This window comes from Helianthus annuus, chromosome 7 (assembly GCF_002127325.2).
Source record: "Helianthus annuus cultivar XRQ/B chromosome 7, HanXRQr2.0-SUNRISE, whole genome shotgun sequence".
NCBI lineage: Eukaryota > Viridiplantae > Streptophyta > Magnoliopsida > Asterales > Asteraceae > Helianthus > Helianthus annuus.
Window position 1 is genome coordinate 116,162,467 of NC_035439.2, and position 21,229 is coordinate 116,183,695.

General features: G+C 39.6%; 2 protein-coding genes across 2 annotated transcripts; both read left to right on the forward strand.

Annotated features, from left to right (window-relative positions):
• The first annotated feature begins 5,616 nt into the window (after nt 1–5,616).
• LOC110866783 lies at nt 5,617–6,498 on the forward strand. Its single transcript, XM_022115931.1, has one exon. The coding sequence runs from the start codon at nt 5,617–5,619 to the stop codon at nt 6,496–6,498; it is 882 nt and encodes a 293-aa protein (XP_021971623.1).
• Nucleotides 6,499–6,528: 30 nt separating this feature from the next.
• On the forward strand, nt 6,529–7,323 carry LOC110866784. Its single transcript, XM_022115932.1, has one exon. It carries the CDS (start codon nt 6,529–6,531, stop codon nt 7,321–7,323), a length of 795 nt encoding a protein of 264 aa, XP_021971624.1.
• Nucleotides 7,324–21,229: the final 13,906 nt, after the last annotated feature.

Here is a 21,229-nt window from a genome sequence, read left to right on the forward strand (position 1 = left end):
ATCTTAACTTGTTTATGTGGAAATCTGTTAGATCTAAGCTATTCATGGTTGGATGAGGCCAAAGTTTGATATTCTTCAAGAACACCATGATGACATCATCCAAGAACACTTAGATCTTGGTGATTTCACGGTTAGAATCCAAGTTTTGAAAGATAGAAAGGTGTAGAATCAAGTAATGATAAAAAAACGTACAAGAGTTAGAGTGAAAACTTACCGGGATTGAGAGAAATCTGAGAAAAGATGAAGAATAGGAGCTGGCCGGTCAGAACTTTCCAAAAGTGGAAATGAAGACAAGGACAACCCTATTTATAGGCTTCCAAAAGAGGAAAGTGGCAGCCGATCGGCCAGGAGCTCCGATCGAGTAGGCTGCTCGATCGGCTGGCAAGATGCTAGCCGATCGGCTGGCCTGTTCGATCAGGGTGCTTCCTGTTCGATCCGCGACCCACTTCGAGTATTTCGTGACGATTTTCGATATTTCGATTTCGATGGACGATGGTACGAATACGATAGAGTTCCTAGTCAAATTACTTTCAGTCCCAACTACTATATCTAACATACAATCTTCTATAAGTCACGTTTCGATGTCGGTTTCGATTGAGTTCGATTGCCCTTTCGAGTTTCGATTCAATTTTCGATTGATTCGCTTGAATACCACACCAAACATATAAGTAAACACGCACAAGTAACACATAAGGCACACACACACGTATAGCAATACCACAATTCGCATAATTCGAGTCTCGAGTTCGATGATTTTTAGATTGGTTTGATTACTGATTAGTTAACTTTATCGCATTGTTACTTTCTACTATTCACAGTCGTAGATCGGTTCGCGTTAACACATTCGATTACTTCGATTCTTGCTGATTACAACACTTACTCCACATAATACAATTAAAACATAAAATAGACTATCTACAGTCAAAGAAAGTCAAAGTTGACTTGGACTTTGACTTTGACATTCGAAAACACGGGGTGTTACATACGGGTATCTCGGGCGTATTCACTAGTAAAGAGATTAAGGACGCGGTTTTTGAGTGCGGGTCGGATAAAGCTCCTGATCCGGATGGTTTTAACTTTAAATTCCTGAAGCACTTTTGGAAATTTTTCGAAGATGACTTTAGAGATATTATGGCTTCCTTTTATGATTCCGGCTCCATTGATAGGTGTTGTAGTTCTTCTTATATCGCTCTTGTTCCTAAAATTGTCGACCCGATCGGCTTAAAAGACTATAGGCCGATTAACTTAATAGGGCTGGTTAGTAAAGTTATCTCTAAGATCTTAGCCAATCGGTTAAAGGGTGTTATCGGGGGTATTGTCTCGGAGTCTCAGTCCGCTTTCATTAGAGATAGATGCATTTTGGACAGCCCTTTGATCTTGAGCGAGGTGTGGTCGTGACTTAAGAAAGCGGGTAGGAAAGCGTTTATTTTTAAAATTGATTTTGAGAAAGCTTACGACAATGTTAACTGAAGCTTTCTTTTAGAGGTTATGAGCCAAATGGGTTTCTCTGCCTTGTGGTGTAAATGGGTTAAAGGGGTTCTTAGCTCGGCTCGTTCCGCGGTGTTGGTTAATGGTTCTCCTACATTCAAGTTTCAGTTGTCACACACTGACTTTTGCGGAAGCGTGATGATAGTGTGACTTTCTTGTTATCATTGCATTCAACCATATCAAACAACTATATGATAAAACCAAAGATTTTTCATCCATAAAATGAGTTTAAAACATAACAACATTGTCTAAAACATAGACTTCAAATTTAAGTTTTACAAACCATATGAATTGTGTAAAAGTTTGCTAAGGACTCGTCAAAAGATATTAGTTGTAATCCAAGTTTGAAAGACGTGTCTCGTCCAGGAATGAGACACACTGACAAAACCCAAAGACCATGGATGACATCTTTATACTTAACATGTCTTGAAACTCCAACGCCCGCCAGATCCATACTTAATTTCCAGAAATACATGTAGTTTGAAAAACATCAACAAAAGTTGAGCGAGTTCATGTGTATGTGTATGAATAAGCCTTGAAAGTGTGTCTGTATATATGTATGTCCCTGGTATGTAGCAATAAGGAAAAACAGATCAATTAATGTGTAGCTAATACATTAATAAGTGACATGGCCTAGGAAGCACTCAAACCTGTATGCGTATTTCGTACCGGCCCCTCCGGCGGAACGACATAGTCACCACATGCAGCCACTCGCAGGCCCATGGGTGGGGCTCGCAACACCCAATAGATCTATCACTCATGCCCCTCGGTCCTTATACAAGGATTAATGGTCTTAAGACAATAGCCTACTCATTCACGTGATCTAGCAGTACATTCCTTAGCTAATCATACCATGTATAAAACGTTTGTAATCAGTATGTAACATGTATTTCACCCCCGAAGTATAAAACTGAAAACAGTTAAAAGAAAAGGGGGACATGAACTCACAGTATTGCGTCTTCAGTATGTGTAACCCAAGTCTGCTCAGCAAACACGACTACCTACAGTGTACTAACGTCTATTAGACGAACGGGTCGTGCCCTTGCTTAGTATGAAGGTTTTTGAGTTACGTTTCTTGTGTTCCCAATATTATTCCAAGTTATAATTATTTGTTAAAATAATTATTTTAACTCTAAATTATATTTCATTTTGGAATAATTGTTAAACAATATTTCTGTATTAGTACTTCTCAAGTATTTTAACTTTGTATTTCTTTCCCAAGGGTGGGGGTATCTCATACATGTGTATTCGTATTTTTGTATGTGTGTCTTTAGCCCTGTATTAGCGTCGTATTCCGGTGTATTATTCCAATTAAAAATATACCAATATATTCCCAATATATATTTCCAAAACAATATATTTTCAAGTCTCACTTAAAAAATATATACAACTCATTTGTCAAAAATAATGTATTCCAATATATATATATTTTTCCCAAAAATATTATATTTTCACTTCTTGTATCCAAAACAATATTTACCCAAAAATATATTCGAAAGGTATTTTCCGGAATATTTTGTAAGTTACGTTTTTGCGTTCGATTTCACAATACCAAGTGTGTAACTTAAATATTTTATTCCTTGTGATTTTTGGTATTATTTTGGAGTTGTAATTTCCACGGTATTTGTTAAGATATATTATTTTACCCTAAAATAATATAACTATTTCACAAACCAACAAATATCCACACAAGTGTCTTAATACAAAATATATATTCTAAATATATATTTACCTATTTTTACTTACGAAAACCATCCTCCAATACTTGTATTTTTGTTACAAAAATTTTGGCGAGGTTTATATTTGAACCACATGGTTTAAAATACACTAGTAAACACTTGTCTAGAAAATATTTTCTAGTGTTTGGATTTTTAGAAAATTTTGCCATAATTTCCTTTGTAAATGGAGGTGTCCATGCTATATAGCATATCATTTTCTTTTCAAAATTCATTCAATCAATCAACAACAAATCACTAAACAATGTTACACTTACCAAGTGCAACAACTATTCCATTTACAATACAACATGAACTTGATCCCTTACGAAAACGCGTAGTAACTTGGTAAAGCGTTTAGTAGCCTTAGTTATCTCTTAAAGTGTGTTTATTTCTTAATCAACTTCCTTCTTGAAAATTTTAGATGTTTATAACTTGTAAATATATTCTGCAAAAATTATTCTTTTGAACTCTTCTTGTAAATAAAGTATTTCTACACTTGTATTGTCACTAAAAATAGTGTAGGTTTAATAAGAATCATGATCCTTCAAAAATCATCTTTTTAAACTTGGTTTTCTTGGAAAATTATTCACAAGTCTTGGATCTACAAGATTATTAACCCCCTTTGTTTATTACTTTTCAAGAAAACCATTTTACTTTCAAGTTCATGTTTAATCTAGAAGATGATTATTTCATGTTGTTACATAATCATCCCTTATCTTGCTAAATCATGTTTTTAATCATAATCTAACAAGTTCCATGTAATAATCAACATCAACATTACTAGCAATCATCAACCAAACATCATATATTTACTAAACAACATCATACTTAACAATATTTCATCATATTTCATCTTTATGTAAACTTTATGTTCAAGCTTTTAGTTTATGTTCTCTAGTGTTCTTGTGATTCATAACAATATATATCTTTTTAACCAACAAAATAAGAGATAAAAGCTAGTAATAAGAAGCTTACAACTAGCTCAAAGGCTAGGGAAGATCACTAGAGAAAAAGATGATGAAAATGGAAGATAAAAGCAATGGATGAAGGTTCTTCAAGCACCAAGCTCCACAAGATACCTTCTAACACCTGAAATGAGCTTGAAAATGGATCAATGGTGGTGGTAAGTGGTGGTGGTGGTGGTGGCGGCACTCCTAGGCCGAGAGGAAGAGAGAGAGTAAGTAAGAGAGTGGAGTGGTGAAGTGAAGATATGAAATGATCTAGTGTAATCCATGGCCATATTTATAAAGATATTCCTTCAATATTTTGGTCACCATATCAAGCAATATCCAAATAAAATATAGAATTAAAATCTAGTGGGATATGGTGTGGGGTCCTTGTGACCGTAAATGGTGTGGGGGGAGGGGGTCCATGTGTAAATTTGATGATAAGTAGGTAACTTATAGTATCCAAGGAAATCTTAGAGTATCTTGCAAAATCAAGTAATATATCTAATAAAATCAAATAATATCATGTAAGATCATATGGGATTTTAGTGAAATATTGCAAAGATTGAGGTGGGGCCATCCCCAAAACCGTAAATCCAAAAGGGGGGGGGGGGTTATGTGTAATTTTGAATGGTAAAGTGAATAATAGTTGAAGGTTAAGTGAAAAAGTCTAGCGTTTTGAGTGTATGACACATTATATAGTGTGTTAGGGTGTTCGGGGATCATAACTAGTTCAAAAATAATTAAACAATGTTTCTAGTAAAATTCTGGTGTTCCGGGTAATGTCTGGTTATTCGGTTAGATACCGGTTCGTTAAAGTGTCAAACTATTCCGTTTAATGTTCTTTAAGTACCCTTTTGTGATACTTTTAATTCCCGACACTTAGGAAAGCATACAGGACCATTTTGCCATATTTTTGCATGTTACTAGCATGTTAAAATGCTGATTTTTGTTAATAAATGCAGAATTCTGCATATTGAGTGAGTTTTAGGCACTTTCCGGCACTTAAACTATCACATAGTGACGTAGTCTTATGGTCCTTACTTCCCTACACTCCATACTAGTGTAGTACCTTGTCTTTGGCTCATATTGGGCCTCAAAACAATGTCTGTCTATGTACTAGCACTGTCAGTATATTTCCGAGTTATCCGCTTGTTGTGCTAACTGTGCTTTGTGCATCATGTATGTCACTAAAATTTGTATATAGTAAATGGTTGTGACAGTATGAAAGGTGATGCACATGTATGTATGATATAGAAATCAGAAAGCAGTCTAAGTCATCAGTTGAAATTAAGCACAGTCATTAAGCACTAATCAACATTAATTAATTGTACGGATATATGCAAATTTGACGGTTGTCGCATCAGTGCCAGAAAGGTATTAGGCAAGGTGATCCTTTATCTCCTTGCCAGAAAGGTATTAGGCAAGGTGATCCTTTATCTCCTTTCCTTTTCCTTATTTTCATGGAAGCGCTCTCTTGTTTGATTGCTAAGGCTAGTGTGTCGGGGTGTTTTAAAGGTATTGTTTTGCCTAATGGGGGCCCTTTAGTTTCCCACTTATTTTATGCCTATGATGCGTTGATTTTGGGAGAATGGGAGGAGGATAATTTCAAAGCGGTCGCTAGGATCCTTAGGGTTTTTTTTCCGTGTTCGGGACTTAAAATTAATTTTAACAAGTCTAATCTTTATGGAGTTGGAACCGAAGATGCGGATGTCGTTCAAATGGCGTCGATAGTGGGGTGTGAAAGGGGTTCTTCTCCATTTACGTATTTGGGAATCCAGTTGGGAGCTAATATGAATAGGGTGAGGAATTGGGATCCTATTTTTGGGATCTTCAAAAATCGGTTGGCTTCGTGGAAAGCTCATTCGTTGTCCATCGTCGGTCGTGTAGTTCTTATTAAAGCGGTTTTAGAGAGCCCCCCAATTTATTATTTTTCTATTTTTAAGGCGCCAGTTAAAGTGGTAGATAAGTTAGAATCCCTTATGAAAAACTTCCTTTGGGGTGGATCGGAAGAGGTGAGAAAAACTCACTGGGTGGCGTGGGAGAAGGTCTCGCGTTCTAAAAAAGATGGAGAGCTCGGTTTGTGTAAACTCAAGCTAGTTAACGAGGCGCTCTTGGCTAAATGGGTGTGGAGGTTCAAACTGGAAGATAATAGTTTGTGGAAAAGAGTGATTATGGTTTGTCATGGTAGGAAAAGAAGGTGGTCGTTTTTGCCATCTAATCCGTCGGTTCCTGGAGTTTGGAATAATATTAGGAAGATGGAGGAAAAGCTGATTGTGAATGGTAAGAGAATTCACAGTTTAGTTAAAGGAGTGGTGGGAAATGGAAATAATATTAGATTCTGATTAGACGTTTGGTTCGGCGATTCGGCTCTCATGTTTAAATGGCCTTGCCTGTTTGCCCTTGAAAAATCCAAATCTTGTTGGGTGAGTGACTGTTTGGAGGTTTCGGGTGCCGATTTGCGTTTTCATTTCAGTTGGGTGAGAGAGCCGGTTGCACTTAGTGAAGTTCAGGAGTTGGGCGAACTTGTGTCTTCTTTCAGCGGGGTGAAGCTTACAGCTGGAAGGGATAAATGGATTTGGTCTCCGGAGGCTTCGGGGGTCTTTTCGACAAGGTCTTTCAAGGCGTTAGCGTTTGGAGTTAGGGTCGAGGAGGTTCCTTTTTCCGTCAAGGGTTGTGGATGGGTGCCAGCCAAGTGCAGGATTTTTATGTGGAGAACCGCTCTTGATCGGATCCCAACTAAGCAAGCGTTAGAAAGAAGGAACATTCAGGTTGATTCGTCGTTTTGTGCTCTTTGCGGGGAAGGAGTGGAAACAGTGGATCACATATTTACGGCTTGTGACGTTGCTATGAGGGTTTGGAATCGCTTTTGCGGGTGGGTGAACCTCCCTCCGTTCTTTGCGTTCTCGTTCTCGGACGTCCTAAATTTTCACAAAGGGGTTGATCGGAACAAAAAAGCAAAGGAGATAATTCGTGGTTTGGTTGTAGTAGTGTGTTGGGCGATATGGAAAGCTAGGAACGAAAAGATTTTTGCCAATGGTAGAGTAGATTGTGTAGACATTTTTGGTGAAGTGAGATCCTACGGGTTTTTTTTTTGGCTTAAAAATAGATCGAAGTATAGGGAGATAGTGTGGAGAGAATGGTGTAACAATCCGTTGTATATGTTGTAGTTGGTTGGTGACGCGGTTCTGTTTTTTTGTCGGGTCGTCTGTTTTTTAATAAAGTTCTCTTTAAAAAAAAAAGATTAAATTTGTTTATGTAAATAGATCTTGTATTGCGGTAGAATTAGTATATGGTTGGTATAAATATAGGGTTGATGTAAAGGTTTTTTTCTTGGAACTACAAGTTTTATTAAACAAACTTGCAAGAAGCTAGCAAAATCAGACAACCAAAAATACAACGAGAATTTTATCCAATCTTTCAACAACATGCTTTTAATCGAGGACCTATGGTTAGTATAAATATAGGGTTGATGTAAGCTTTCATTTATGTCGGGTATTATGGATTATAGTAACAAAAGAGTCACACGACGTGTTAAGTCCTCAAACCGGCTTTGTTTTGTTCTTCGGTAAATTGACGGAAAGGGAGCCCACATCAAGCTTATAATAAGTGGTTCCTTTCAAAGAGATAAGAGAGAGGAGATAAGGAGATTCATGTATGTGGAAAAAAATTGGGTGAAAAATGTTGGATCCCCTCATCTTATATGTGTGCATACAAATCAGCCAGGTTTCATATTGAATGAAACTTGATGAATTATGACCAAAATGAGTATGTATGTGCATGAATCATGTAAATCTGACCTTTAGCTAATAAAGAACGTAAGATGAGTAAAGTGTGAAAACGAGTTCATTAAAGGATAATACAAAAACATGGGGTTTAAAATTGAAACTTGCAAGTAAATACTCTTCCGCAAGAAAATTATAACAAAGGAAAAAAAAAAAGAAAAAGAAATAGAAAAACGAAGATATTTGTAAAAAAGTATCAACCTAACAATAATCATATGAAGAACAACAAAACATAGGAAATAGCGACAAAACGGTGATCAATAATAATAATAATAATAATCCGAGCATATGAATGATTATAAAGTGTCACAATAAAGAACGTAACATGAGTAAACTTGAAGTTTGTACAAGGTGCTAAGGTCATGGGGTATGGGGCTTGGGTTGGGACGTGGGTTGGGGGAAAACACCCAAGGCACCATCTCGGTTGGGCTTGGATTGGAGCGTGGCCCTTGGGGCTTGGGTTTCAAGCCGGGCGTGGGGCGGGGGAAGCGAGCTGACATGGCGGGCTGTCTATGGCCAAAAGAAAAGAGCCGTTGGGCTAGCCGTTGGTCAACGGCTATATTAAAAAAAAAAAAAAATACTTTTTTCTTCCATTTTTTCACTATAACCCCACATTTTTCTTCCGTTTTTTACCACATTCAACCACATCTTCTATACATCTTCAATTCTCCTTCTACAAAACGAAAAAATGCATCCTTACCGTCCTTTTGACCTGAGCAACCCGTATGCATTCCAATAAAATAATCCTAGCCCACCACCCACTCGTCCAATGGCTCGTCCATTTTTCATACACTCTCCTATGCCCGACATGGCGGGTTATGCATCGTATATCGGGAATCGTGTGTTTACTAACTTCCCACACACCGACGATTCGATAGCTACCCCGTTTTCACAATCGCCCATCGACCTTTCACCAACCTCCATCGACCTTTCACAAAACGAATCCGTTCCCGAAACTCAACCACCCAATGATGGTCCTTCCGCATCGAAACCCATCAAAAAGAGAAGTCATAAGAAAAAAACCGAGGCAAATAAAGTAGTTGAAACCGCAAACGAAAACAACAAAAATGGGTCGTTGCTGAAGAAGTTGCATTGGCGAGGGCTTGGTGTGAGCAATCTCAACATTCAACTTTAGGTATTCTTGACCTTTGTTTTTATTAATGGTTATTTTTTATATAAGTTTGTAATATATTAATTTTTTTATTAAAATAGGAAATTCGCAACATCGAACCGCCCTGTGGGAATCGATTAGTAGACTATTCCATGAAGAAATGGGAAGGGAGAGTTATCGTGAAAACGATAGCTTATCCTTAAAGTGGAGCGAGATAAGCACCCAACTTACAAAATTTAGTGGTTTTTTAAATAAAGCAAAGCAAAACCCTAAAAGTGGTGAAACCGAAGCCGACATTTTTACAAATGCAGTGGTCACATTCAAATCAAATGTGAAGACCGACTTCCGTTTCATGCATTGTTGGGAGATTTGTAAGTTCCATCCAAAGTGGGCGACTGTCCCCATTGGTAGCGAAACTAACTCGTCTTCCAAAAGGTCAAGGGCCTCGTCCCAAGCCCAATCTGATGCACGAGATCAAGAGTTTGAGGACCTTTTGAATGATTCGCCAAGCCCAAACCGGCCTGAGTATGGAAGAAATGCCTCAAGAAGGCGTGCTCAAAAATCTGGATCTGGTACGGCATCGCCTTCAGCTGGGAGTTCTGGCCCGCGTAGGGGAATATACAACGAGCAGTTGGATGACATTTCATGCAAGTTGGATACATTCAACGTATTCCAACAACAAAGGGCCGAAATACAAAGGAGCAAAGAAGCTAGAGATGCCGCTAGAGATGCCCAGAAACAAAAACGGGATGATTTGAAATTTTTATCCCAGCCCATTGATCACCTACAGGGTGACGAGTTACAACTAGTCTTGGCGTTGAGAGAAGAGATAAAAAAACAAATATAAAAGTTAGGATTTTTTTTTGTAATTTTCTTTATTTAAAAGTATTAAAAAAATTAAATTTGTTGTTTTAAATAATATTGAAATAGCCCAGCGGTCAGCCCAGCGGGTCAGCCCAGCGAAGCCCACCAAACCCCCGCCCCAAACCCCCGCCTCACCATACCGTGTTGAATGTGGGTTTAGCCCATGTCCGCCACCCATTCCACGTGTCAACCAATGTCCAACCCAAGCCCCAACCCAAGCCCCACCATACCCCATGGTCTAAGCAGTGGCGGACCCAGGAATTTTTTCATGGGGGTGCGGAACATTTTTAAAAATTTTAGGCCCCAAGGTATATAAGTAAAAAAATTGGTTCGTATCGGGTCGGTTCGAGTCGGGTCGGGTCATGTAAAACAAAAAAACATCAAACTAAATGGTTGATATGGTCCTCTTAGTAGATATGCCCTTCTAATCTCATCTCGTTGATTCATGTTATATGATTCAATCGGCTTGCGATTATAAGCATCCGAAGGAAGAGTATCCACATCAACGAATTCGGAAGATGTATCAACTTTCCTCTTGAGAAATCGCGCCATAACGTCCCTACTCATGGTTCCTATCGGCTATCACAAATAAATTGATCTATAAGTTCATGACTCCATAACATATTACATAATGTATCAAATATTTAAACACTAGAAATCATAATGTAAATCACACTAAAAATCATCTAAAAATTATATACACCATTAAAAAAAACCCCAAACATCAGGTCTGATCGTATATAACCCACCACAAAAAAGACAAAATATCATCGTCATCACTAACAAAATATAAATATATAACCCACCACAAAATAAAATATTGTTGATTTGTTGGGTTTGTTTATTGGGCTAAGACTTAGTAGTGGGCTAGTTAAAGGTATTGGGTATTTGAGTTTAGTCATTTAGGTATTAAAAGTTATATAATTTAGGTAGTGTTTTTAAAAAAATAAGAGTTTACTAAAAAAATTTAAAATATAAATTGATAACACTTTTTACCTAAGGGGTGTGGACAAAAAAATCCAAGGGGTACGGACGGAAAATTCCAAGGGGTGCGGATGAGATTTTCGACGGAACTTAGCACTAAATTTTTTTCCCCGGGGGTGCGCCCGCCCACCTTGGGCAACCCTTAAGTCCGCCCCTGGTGCTAAGTGAAATGTTATAAAATATCAGGAGGGGCCTTGATGTTTATTGTTCAATCCTGAAGGTTGTGGTTGCAATTTTAACTGGAGCTGGTGTATAACCCTTTAGGGTTTGGTGAACACCACCTCATTCTCATCGTTGTACACACTCTCTCTCTAGTGTATTCTGTTAGGGTTTGTTCATTGTTTGTTAGATCCTGTGAGATCTTGTATTGGGGTTGATGATCAACTGATACTTCATCAGTTGATCTGTTGTATTGATTCACAGATCTTACTATTTGTAAGATCTTGGGTATTTGGGGGGTGGTTTTTGGATTGGGTAACGCATGTTACGATTATGTGAATCCAAACTTTACTTTTCCTATTGCTCTTATTCTATTGAGTAAACTGCAATTTTACCCCCTGGGGTTTAAGCCAATTGGCACTATGACCCCCTCCCTGGAAATAATTGCAATCCCCCCCCAACGTTGATGTTCTGTCGCAATATTACCCCATGCCGTCAAATAAGTTAACAGATCTGTTAAATGGAATGTGAAATGACTATTTTACCCTTTCATATTACCCCTCCTCTCTGCACCACCACCTCATTTGTCACACCCAACCGATGGCGGAATCATCGGGGCATGGCACTGAGCGAAACAGATTTGTCTAGAAGTTTCCATAACGACTATCATTACCATTCAATTTATATAATACGTCCCATACCGTACCTCAAATGGCAAACAAATTATTACAAATAACATCTAGTCAAATATTCTGTTCCGACAACTCAGATTTAAATATAAAAATTGTTCAAATGCTTCTAGAGATTCGATCTGCAAGATCTACAGACAACTATGCTCTAGACGCTTATTCTAAGCTCGCCTTCCTAGCAGATAAGCATCCTAATTGTCTGTCACACACGTTAAAATAAAGTCAATACATATAATGTAAAGGTGAGCATACAAGTTTGATAATAGCATAGTAGAGTTCGAAATAGTTTACGCATAACCAGCACGTACACGGAGGAAAACGAAGCAACACGTAAAACGTAAACAAGTGTTAGAGGGTCGGACAGCCTGGTCATTCGGACGGTAGGTCCGATCGGACGGCTTGATCGTTCGGTTAACCAGTCCGTTCGGACAGTCTGTCCGGTCGGTCGGTAGGCCGATCGGATGGACTGTTCAAGTGGATCGTTTCTTCCTTTGAGAAGGATGTGTTTGTGTTTGATGGTTTGAATTTTGAAGTTTTCGTTGAAGCATTTGAAAACATTGAAGTATCCTTACCTTTCGGGTTGATCGATCGAATTGACCCCGTTCGATCGATCGAATTGACCCCGTTCGATCGGTCGGCTTAACCGATCGGTTAGGTACTTCGGCAACAAGTTCTTATCATGGTGTCACCTCGTCGGACGGCTTGACCGATCGGGTGGCACTCCAACGCGTTGAACATGTTGAAAATCGGTTAAGTGTTGAAGCATAGTATCTCATGATCCGAAGAGTAATTCAAATCAGACCGTAGTCCGATTGAACAGCATTTCGTTCAATACTAGGCTTCATGAAATTGTCAATGTGTGGGACCATGTGCTAGCCGATCGGCTGGCCTGGTCGATCGGCTGGTTTGTCCGATCGGCTGGGTTGTCCGTTCGGACAGTCAGCCCGATCGGTCAGCTTCCTGACCTGGTCGGCCTGTTCGTCTACCACTTGGCTGTTTTGATTGTTTGACGTTATATCGAGGTACTTTGACAACGAGTTGAACCATAGAACCCTCGTTCTTACTGATTTCTCCTGCTCGGACAGGAATCACCCAAATCCGGCTGGTGAACTGTTCGGAACAGAGTTTAACGTTTAACCCGAAATCGGTGGACCTCGTAGATAGAACCCGAATCTTGAGTCGTGCAACCACCGAAATGACTAGCAAGTCGGCACAAGCTCCGTTTCTATCGGTTTGAAGGGTTTGAGTGTAAAAGAGTTGAAAGAAAGTTGCAAAAACCATCTTTCAATCCTTTTCACCGAGAAATGTTCAGATCTATGAAAGATATTTGCTTGTTTATGTGGAAATTGGCTAGATCCAAGTGATTCTTGGTGGATTGAAGCCAAAACATGAAGTTCTTCAAGAACACCATGATGACATCATCCTAGAACACTCGAATCTTGATGATTTCACGGTTAAAAAGTAAGATTTGAAAGATAGAAAGGTGTAGGAGTGTGCATAGATCAAGAAAGTACAAGATTTAGGATGAAATCTTACCGGAATCGAGAGAAATCTAAGAAAAAGGACGAGAGCACGAGCTGGTCGGTCAGAGCTTTCCAAAAGTGGTAAAGATAACAATGACAGGGGTATTTATAGGCTTCCAAAAGAGGAAAGGGTTGGCCGATCGGTCAGGCATCCCGATCGGACAGCAGTCCGATCGACTGGGCCGTTCGATCGGCTGAGAGCCTGATCATTCAGCTGCCTGATTCGAGCGTTCGGTGCGACGATTTTTTGATATTTCGATTTCGATTGCGATTGATGAGAATACGATAGAGTTTCCTATTCAAATTACTTTTAATCCCAACCACTATATCTAACATACAATCATCTATGTCTCGCGCTGTCTTTTCGCCACAAATTATCATAATTCGATTTCGATTGAGTTCGACTGAGTTTCGAGTTTCGATTGATTACCACACATAACATAAAGTAAACATGCACAGGTAACACACAAGGCACACACACACGTATAATAACACCAACGTTGCATAATTCGCGTTTCGAGTTCGATGATGATTTGATTAGCTTAATTGACTTTATCGCATTGTTACTTCTTACTATTCACAGTCGTTTATCGTTTCGCATCGATTTGAACATTCGATTACTTTGATTAATAACACTTACTCCACATAATACACTAACGAAAAACATAAAAAAATAGACTAGCCACAGTCAAAGAAGTCAATATTGACTTTGACTTTGACTTTTGAAAACACGGGGTGTTACAGCCTCCCCTTGTTTAGGGAATTTCGTCCCGAAATTAGGCTGAAAGTTGTACATCACCGTGAATTATGCTTGAGAACTTTCTGTCTCTAGACTTTCACTTGAACAACTGCGGGTACTTCGCCTTCATGTCACTTTCGAGTTCCCAAGTGAACTCTGCGCCTCGTTTGCCTTTCCATCGGACTTTCACGATTGGAATGCGTGAGCGCCTGAGTTGCTTGGTTTGGCGATCCATGATTTCAACAGGCTTCTCCACGAAGTGTAGCGTTTCGTTTATTTGAAGGTCGTCGAGAGGTACAATTAGATCATGCTCAGCCAGGCATTTTTGGAGGTTTGACACATGGAAAGTCGGGTGGACATTACTGAGTTCCTTCGGTAGTTCGAGTCTGTAGGCGACTTTTCCGATCCTTTCCAGAATCTTAAAAGGTCCAACATATCGAGGCGCTAGTTTCCCTTTCTTACCGAATCTCACCACACCCTTCCAAGGTGATACCTTTAGGAGTACGTAGTCGCCAACGTCAAATTCCAGGGGCTTGCGTCTTTTATCGGCGTAACTTTTCTGTCTATCCCGGGCTTTCAACAAGTTGTCTCGAATCTGGAGGACTTTGTCAGTCGTTTCTTGCAATAGCTCAAGACCGGTTAATTGCGAGTGACCGATCTCGTGCCACACAATAGGCGATCAACATCTTCTTCCATATAGGGCCTCGAATGGTGCCATTTGGATGCTGGCATGATAACTGTTATTGTACGAGAATTCGACTAACGGCAGGTACTTGTTCCAATTACCACCGAAGTCTATGACACACGCACGGAGCATGTCTTCAAGAGTACGGATCGTTCTTTCAGTCTGTCCGTCAGTCTGCGGATGGAATGCGGTACTCAGGTTAAGCGACGTACCGAGTGCTGCTTGAAACGTTTCCCACAATCGCAACATAAACCGAGCATCACGGTCAGAGATGATGTCACGAGGCGTACCATGATTACAAATGATCTCGTCGGTGTAGATTCGGGCTAATCGTTCTACCTTGTAGTCTTCCCGTATTGGCAAAAAGTGGGCCGATTTGGTCAAACGATCAACAACAACCCAAATGCTGTCGTGACCTGATGACGTGGGTGGAAGCTTGTTTATGAAATCCATAGCTATACTCTCCCACTTCCATATAGGGATTGGCAGTTGTTCGAGTAAGCCAGAAGGTCTTTGATGTTTAGCCTTGACCCTTGCACAAGTCAGGCATCTTCCGACATAGAGAGCGATATCCCTTTTCATACCCGGCCACCAGTACTTGTAGCTAAGGTCCTGGTACATTTTATCAGCACCGGGATGAATGGAATATCGGGATTTGTGAGCTTCGTCCATTAAAATCCTTCGCAATTCGGTCCTCTTAGGAATCCAAATTCGGTCCAGAAAATAGAAGATCCCATTCGATTTGCTTACAAGCTGAGCTCCATCGTGATAGATTCTCTCTTTCTTCAAGGTGCGTTCATTGAAGCAAGCATGTTGGGCTTCGCGGATGAGGGTTTCGAGATCGTGTTGGGCTTGGGTATGACGAGTACTAAGCAAATAACTCCGTCTGCTGAGCGTGTCGGCAACGACATTTGCGTTGCCTGGGTGATAACGAATCTCACAGTCGTAATCGTTGAGGAGTTCTACCCATCGGCGTTGACGCATATTGAGTTCTCTCTGATTAAAGATGTGTTGTAAACTCCTATGATCGGTGAAGATTGTACACTTGGTACCGTACAAGTAGTGTCGCCAAATCTTTAATGCAAAAACAACCGCGCCTAGCTCGAGACCATGGGTTGTGTAGTTCTTCTCGTGGATTTTGAGCTGTCAAGAAGCGTAAGCTATAACCTTGTCTCGTTGCATGAGGACACAACCAAGGCCAAGGTTGGAAGCATCACAGTAGACAATGAAATCGTCGTTCCCATCGGGCAATGAGAGAACATGAGCATTGCAAAGCTTATGCTTGGGTTTGGAAAGCAGACTCTTGTTCGATTCCCCAAACAAAAGACCTGTCTTTATGCGTAAGAGCGGTAAGCGGCACAGCGATCTTAGAGAATCCTTCGATAAATCGTCGATAATAACCTGCTAATCCGAGAAAAGAACGGACTTCAGACGGGTTCTTTGGTGTAATCCAACTCTTAACTGCTTCAATATTCGCAGGGTCGACATGGATACCTTGACTATTCACGATGTGACCCAGAAACTGAACCTCTTCTAACCAGAATTCGCACTTGGAGAACTTGGCATAGAGTTGGTTCCCCTGGAGTAACTCGAGAACCAAACGTAGATGTTGTGCATGTTTGGCTTTCGATTTGGATTAAATCAAGACATCGTCGATGAACACGATGATGAAACGGTCAAGGTAAGGCTTACACACGCGATTCATCAGATCCATAAAAACCGCGGGTGCGTTGGTTAAACCAAAAGGCATAACAACGAACTCATAGTGGCCGTAACGAGTGCGAAAAGCGGTTTTGTGTATATCTTCCTCCTGAATACGTAACTGATGATAGCCTGAGCGTAGATCGATCTTTGAGAAACACGTAGCACCTTGTAGCTGATCAAACAAATCGTCGATGCGAGGTAGAGGGTAATGGTTCTTGATGGTTATCTTATTCAATTCCCAGTAATCGATACACATCATGAACGACCCATCCTTCTTTTTGACGAAAAGGACTGGTGCGCCCCAAGGAGAGGTGCTCGGGCGAATAAAGCCTTTTTCAAGTAATTCCGGGAGTTGGTTCGAGAGTTCCCGCATTTCGGATGTCGCGAGTCGGTAAGGGGCTTCGGCTACGGGTTTAGCTCCAGGAATGAGGTCGATACGAAAGTCGACATCACGACTTGGCGGTAGTCCAGGAAGATCGTCAGGGAACACCTAAGGAAATTCACGGACCACTGGAACGTCTTTAAATTCGGCCTTCTTTTTCGTTTCCTTCTCCGCTACTACAATGTTGGCCAAGAAAGCTCTATATTCCTTGCGGAGATACTTGCTAGCTTGGACACATGACATGAGCTTGAGACCCTTTGAAGCAGTTTCACCGTGCACACATAACAAATCGCCATTCGCGAGCGAGAATCAAATCATCTTATTGACGTGTGCGACTACACATATTTTTACAATGAAATTACACACGAATTGGTTTTAAATTTATAAAAGTGATTATTACTTTTACATCAAAACACACACGAAAGGGCAAGTGTACCCCGTCATATATGTAGTAAAGTATCGGTAAGAACCAAGTATCGATCCACGGAAATGGTGTAACACCTCGAATTTTTGTGTCCAATGATGTGTTAACACGTGTCATTTGTTTACACGTGGCATCTATAATAAATAAAGGACTAATTTTGACAAACCTTGAAAGTATATAAATTCGAGGGTTATAAATGTCAACAAGGGTAATATACTGTATAGTAACCCTAAATAAATGCTTGTACCTTCAAACGAATAAATCATAAATCGTACGGAAGCGAAACGCGAAAGAAAGTGAGAGATTACGAACTACAGGGGTTAACTGTGTCAACATGTTTAATATTACCTCTGAGTGACCCTTTAACGTTCCCAAGGCTTCGTAACAGTATTATACGCTCACTAGAATATACTGTAAAAATTCCGCGAAGTTCCGTCTTAAAACGAAAGAGTTATACTCAAATTCGTATGAGAAGGGTTAAAAGCGTCAATAATGAAAGTTAAGGCTTTCTGAACAATTAATAAAATAAACCGGGGACTTAATAGCGCGGGTAAATAACACGAGGCCCCTATCGGTAAATAACCGAGGGCCAAACCGCAAAGTTACCCCTTCAAACCCGAAAGGTCAGGTAAATCATTACGAAAGATTTCGTTATTAATTACCAGATTCTGTAATCATGACAAAAGATTTAAAATTTCTGAAATCTTAACCCCACGCGGCCCGCATTGTATATTGGGTTAAGTTGAGGCGGGCCGCGAGCCTCCTCAATTACGTGTCTGGTACTTAGATCCCAGGCGGCCCGCATTATAAACGCATGGAACTTCCATGCGGGCCGCATTAGACGCCCAGATGCAGAATTGTTGTAACTACTTGGCCTTTGGACCATTTGAACGACCAAACACCAATCAATGAGGCATGGGTGCCCCCTACTCGACCCATAACCCTCTAATACACCTGCCATTCATCCAAGGGCACTTGTAGAGTTGTGTGTAATGATCTTGAGCCATGACATTTGCTATAAATAGCACTAGTAAGTTCATAACATTCATCACACTCAAAAACACATTCTCTGGTCATCTCAAGAGCTGATAAGCATCCTTCTCTGCTCCATATTCAAGTTCTAACTTCTGTAAGTTACCTTGATCATCCGTAGTTCAGTTTATGCTTAGTATTTAGCTAAAAACCAAACCGTCGTAAAAACGGTTTGACTTTAAATTTTGTTCATGATGGTTCTGTCTTATGACGAATCAAAGGTGGTTATAAGTTGGTATCAATGGAGGTAATAAACCCCTAAAAGGGTTCCCTCTGATCACCACTCTAACTATGTCAAATATCGAGTCAAACGTGCGGTTAAAAAGTCAACAGAAAGCTATTTTAGCGATTTATGCATAATCTGTAATGTATATGTTATGGAACCTGTTTTGATAATCATAAAACATGATAATAAGTAAATAAACTTGTTTGCGCTCGTTTGAATCGATCATTTGCTATATGGAACCGGTTCGGAGCCGAATGTCGCAAAAGTTTGACTTTTGCTTTGACTTCAGTTCTGACCCGTTTTAGTGAGGTATAAATATACCTTAGGACTCTCTTAGGACCAGGTCACATGTTGGTATAAACCTCTGTGGTCGGTTCATGAGTTATCCGAGTCTTTTACGTATTTCCGTCATTCGCCTAAAAGTTGACCGTAACGGCCTTTTAAAATTAAAACGAGTATTTCGGACACGTGAACGGACCAAAACCTTGCTTATTAAATTATAAGCATGTCCTTAAAGTTTCACGTCAATCCGAGGTCTAGAATGAGAATTATGCTAAAAAGCGCAACTAAAGTAAACTTTAGTAATTAACGGCGCAATTAGCATAACACCTATCTAAACCAAGATTTCGTCACCAAAACTTTTACCCACTGTATTAAAATAATATTTTGGGAATTTTAAAGATTTTTAATAATTTTTACCTTGCTCATAACCTGCGGTTATGGCTACGGTTCGGTAAATACCGAATATGCCCTTTTCGGCCAAAATATGAGTTCTACAAGGTCTTTTGACCCGATTCCAATTGCTACTGGTTTTAAATAATAAATAAAGTATTTTAAGCTTTATAAGCTGTTCGGGAAACTCAGATTTCCTGTAGAACTCGAAAAGCCCTTTTAAAGTCTTTAAAATGACCGAAAAGCCCCTACGGGGCATAATATAAACTTAAACTCGTTACGGGCATCACGGAAGGTATCCTACTGACACCACAACCCTTTTAAGGCATATTGACTTAGGAAATAAGCGTACGACTCTCATAGTTAACCGTTTCGCCTATTGCGCGCACGGTTCGGCTTATGAAACTAGTTTTCATAATTTAGCCGATACGGGTCAAATAATATCATTTGAACCCCAAAATCCAGAGTGTGAACCATTAACCCATATAAAACAAGTCTCTGAACTTGTTGGGTCAGAATCACACTCCATTCTCGGTTTTCGCATTTTCGCGCGATTAAACCATATCTATATATATCGGAACCAACCGGTCTAGGCTACGGCCATTATAACGACCCGTTAGGATTCTAAGAGGTTAATTAAAACCTTCGTTCCAGATTAGGAGCCCCAGTAAAAGCTATCGATGATTTAATCCAATTAAGGAAATATACTTGCAAAGGTAAATACTTTAACTTATTTCCCCTATATGGGCTTGGGTTACGGTATATTAATACCGCTTGATTGAGCATTATATAATTCCATCGCTTAGGTGGTTAATTGATTTAAATATGATCGGCTCATTTAAACAGTTTTGTTGCTTATAAGCCTTTGGGGGGTTTAATGACCGTTGTCCCGGATATCCTTGGCATCATTTTACGAAATGGCCACGACTATCGACATCCCGGTGTAGGCGTACACCCGGTATAAAGTGTCGACATTAAATTTAAAAGACGTAGCCATTGGTTTTTATACTACGGTTTTACGCAAACGTGGTGTGTCTATAAATCTTTAACCCGGCACGACCCGGGCTACTGAACGCATAAAAGAACATGTAAAACGTTCACAAGATTTTATTATAATTTACCCAAGTTATAAAAGAGTTTGTGCCTTGTGCATTCAAATCAATTTTAATAAACATTTTCAAATGTGTCAGTTGAATGTATTTACCAGTGTAAATTGACGTATTTTCCCCAAAAGATTAAGTGCAGGTACCTAAACGTAATTTGGCTGGTATTAGCTCCCTAGCGTCGTAATAAGTCTCGCAAGCTTGATTGCAGTATCTGATGGAACAATACTTTATGTTATTTACGATCCACTGTGGATATTCAACTTCTGTAATACATTGATATTATCACCAGAGGTTGAAATATATATTTATCTTATGCTTCCGCTATGCATTATATAATTGTGTGGTTTGACTATATTGTTGCCAACATCGTCACGGTAATCCCCCACCGGGCCCACCGGTGAGACACGTGGAAATCGGGGTGTGACAAATGGGCGGAGAAATAATACTAGACCTTTGTCACTATGTTACCGGTAAAAACATAAGTTGTCTTTGGTTTTAAATTAAACTAAAGTAAGCATAAATAAAAACTTATAAAACATAGTAGATTATATATAAATAGCCTTGCTTAATACACAACCACAGCATGTCAACTAAGTCAGTTTTGGCACTAGAAGTATTCGGTCAATTTTCCATTTCGAGACAATTAGTATCCCTTTCGGGAATCCTAACATGACAATCATTCGGAAAGTTAAAACGATAAACACACTTTAACCACCTAAAATTGTTCTTTAACGTGCAATTGATAAATGTCTACAAAAATCTCCTAAAAATAAGTTAGTCATCCGTTAGGAGTTTTCTAACCTCACTTAATCAAGGAAAGCAACACCGATAAACACAATGCAACCACCGAGACAAGCATAAACTAGATTAAATCACAACCGAGTTCATTTTACAAATCTTGCACATAAATTCACCAAGATAGCAATTTTGGCCGAAACTACTAACTAAGCTAACAAATCATGGCAAGAATTCGTAACAACACCATCTAACC

What these genes read in the sequence shown, in the direction of transcription:
- LOC110866784 (XM_022115932.1), top strand. Translation starts at nt 6,529, where the DNA reads ATGTTTAAATGGCCTTGCCTGTTTGCCCTTGAAAAATCCAAATCTTGT.
- LOC110866783 (XM_022115931.1), top strand. Translation starts at nt 5,617, where the DNA reads ATGGAAGCGCTCTCTTGTTTGATTGCTAAGGCTAGTGTGTCGGGGTGT.